Source organism: Merops nubicus, unplaced genomic scaffold (genome assembly GCF_000691845.1).
Source record: "Merops nubicus isolate BGI_N331 unplaced genomic scaffold, ASM69184v1 scaffold34641, whole genome shotgun sequence".
NCBI classification, from domain to species: domain Eukaryota; kingdom Metazoa; phylum Chordata; class Aves; order Coraciiformes; family Meropidae; genus Merops; species Merops nubicus.
Window position 1 is genome coordinate 6672 of NW_008588191.1, and position 2796 is coordinate 9467.

A 2796-nucleotide genomic window follows, 5' to 3' on the forward strand; every position below is an offset into this window, starting at 1 on the left:
CGGCCCTGCTGGTGCTGCTGAGCACCACGGGGACCTGGCAGCACCCCTATCAGGATGTGGTTTACAGCCCGTCCTCATCGATGTGCCCCAGGAGATTTATTGCCCCTCGGACCGTGGTGTTTGTGTGCCAGTGAACGGCAGTGACCTCCCCGTGCTGCCCCAAACATGCTGGGAGCTAAACCCAGCTCTCCCTTCCCTCCTGCAGAATGGGATCGTTCACAGGGACCTGAAGCTGGAGAACATTCTTCTGGATTCCAGTGGGAACATCAAGGTGAGAGCCTGGCAGAGCCCGGCCACGCTTGGGGGGTCACCCAGGGAAGGGGTCTAAGGGATGCTGCCTGGTGTGGGTGGTCTGGGGGTGACCACAACACCCCCCTGCTGCCAGGGCACGTGGTTTTCCTGCCTCTGGGAAGCATCTGTACGTTTTGGGACCGCTGGCATCAGCCTGCACTGCTGTTTGCCCAGGAGATGGGGAGCCAGGAAGGTGCCTGTACCCGCCCCCTCTTATCAATGCCCGGCAGCCTGTTAAAGCCATCAGTGCTGATAAGAGGGCAAAGTCTGGCTGCTGAGGTCAAGGCATGCCAGGCTGTGTAAGGAAGGGCTCTCCCAGTGAAAGTCCTGCTCCCTGTACGTGCCAGCAGGGCTGGCACAAGGCCATGCAGGGCACCTTGGGGTTCTGATGGCCACCAGTGATGTTTTTGGCCTCGGGCAGGAGCTCTGAGCTGCCTGGAGGGCACAGCCACGGGCACGGCCAGGAATTGGTGTGGTTGGTGAGAAACCTCTGCAGGGTTTTATCTCTGCAAGGGGTAATTTGGCAATTGGGAGCTCGCAAGCAGGGACTGTACCTTCTGCTCCCTGGGAGGTGAGGGTGTAATGAGGATAATGAGTGTCTGCCTGCTCAGCAGAGCAGATGGGGACTGAGGCAGCCTCCTGTGGCTGCGTATGAGCTGGAGGAGAGCCCGGCAGCTCTCCCTCTAACCACACCTTTGCTGCTGCCTCTGGAGAGGCAGAGCCACAAGGAAGCTGCTGTGGTGGCTGCAACGAGCTTCCTGGGATTGAGAGTGGCTGCAACAAGCTTCCTGGGATTGAGAGGGACAGGAGCAGCCTCAGGGGTGGAAAACCAGGCTGCTGCTGCTGCTGCCTGAGTGGGCTGAGGGCACCCAGGACCCGGGTGCCAAGGGCAGCCCTGGTTTCGGGGAAGCTCAGAGCTGGAGAACTTCAGGTAGCAAAGCTGCTCCACCTGCAAGAGGGAATTTTGCTGCCTGATAACAGCTATAAACATCTCTCCAGATCGCAGACTTTGGCCTGTCCAATGTTTACCAGCAAGACAAACTTCTGCAGACCTACTGTGGCAGCCCTCTCTACGCATCCCCCGAAATCATCAACGGGAGGCCCTACAAGGGCCCCGAGGTAGGTTTGGTGCCTCGGCTCCTCTGTGGGGGGATGTTCTGCTGCCTCTTCCCTTGGACTTGGGAATGGGCTGGGTGTTTTCCCAGCAGAGTGGTGGTCATGGTGGGATGCAGGGGGCTGGAGCTGGTCCTGCCCCACGCTCTGTTCTCCCCTGGGAGCTGCTGCTGGGGCTCAGGCCGGGGGGGTCCTGGCCAGTCGGGGTGGGGGGGCCAGGGCAGCCTGGTCCTGCTGCGTCCCCTCCACGCTCTCCTGTCCCTCTGGCAGGTGGACAGCTGGTCCCTGGGCGTTCTCCTCTACATCCTGGTCCACGGCACGATGCCATTCGATGGCCACGACTACAAGACTCTGGTCAAGCAGATCACGAGCGGGGACTACCGGGAGCCCACGAAGCTGTCAGGTAAGCAGATCCCCCACCCCCCTCTGCATCCCCCTGCTCTGTGTTCCCTTCGGTGCCTGACCTCCCTCCTCCCCAGATGCCTGCGGGCTGATCCGCTGGATGCTGATGGTGAACCCAGAGCGCCGTGCCACCATCGAGGACATCGCCACGCACTGGTGGGTGAACTGGGGCTACAAAGTGCCCCTCGGGGAGCAAGAGCTGCTGAGGGAGAGCGACTCCCCCCTGGCCACGGTGGCAGAGTGGCTCCGCCGCTCCTCCCGCCTCCCTCCTCCCCAGATGCCTGCGGGCTGATCCGCTGGATGCTGATGGTGAACCCAGAGCGCCGTGCCACCATCGAGGACATCGCCACGCACTGGTGGGTGAACTGGGGCTACAAAGTGCCCCTCGGGGAGCAAGAGCTGCTGAGGGAGAGCGACTCCCCCCTGGCCACGGTGGCAGAGTGGCTCCGCCGCTCCTCCCGGCCCCTCCTGGAGAACGGCTCCAAGGTGAGATGCTTCTTGAAGCAGCACATCCCCGGGGTGGCCCTGGAGCGGCAGCGCTCCCTCAAGAAGTCCAAGAAGGAGAACGACGTCTCTCACACGCTCCAAGAGGTGGCCCTGGCCCCGGAGAACCCCTCCAAGTCCATTCTCAAGCGGCCCAAGGGCATCCTGAAGAAGAGAAACTCCTGCGAGCAGAAAGTGCCTGGCCCAGGGCCTCTCCCAGCAGCGCCCGTGGGAGAGGCGAGGGGGGAGGATGGTGAGGTGGCCGCTGTGGGTCTCACCCGTGTCCTCTCCTCCGGGACATTGCCTGGTGCTGGAGCCGTGCCCAAGAAGGGAATACTGAAAAAGCCCTCGGCGAGGGAGTCGGGGTATTACTCATCCCTGGAGTGCTCCGAATCTGGGGACGTCCTGGACACGGGGAGCTTGGACCTCGAGGGGAGCGTGTTTGCCGACACCCCCTCCCCGGAGCAGGGCCCCCAGGGTCTCCCCATCCGCCGGAAAGGCATCCTC

The 2796-nt window shown here is 62.5% G+C and overlaps 1 protein-coding gene across 1 annotated transcript in view; it reads left to right on the plus strand.

Annotated features, from left to right (window-relative positions):
- NUAK2 (NUAK family, SNF1-like kinase, 2) overlaps positions 1-2793 on the plus strand; it is a gene marked incomplete at both ends in the record, with an annotated part of 5130 nt that extends 2337 nt beyond the window's left edge. The window contains 4 exons of the mRNA XM_008949198.1: positions 206-271; positions 1291-1410; positions 1675-1807; positions 2084-2793. Of these exons, the coding sequence (XP_008947446.1) occupies positions 206-271; positions 1291-1410; positions 1675-1807; positions 2084-2793 (1029 nt within the window). The remainder of the gene's footprint in view (positions 1-205; positions 272-1290; positions 1411-1674; positions 1808-2083) is intronic.
- Positions 2794-2796: the final 3 nt, after the last annotated feature.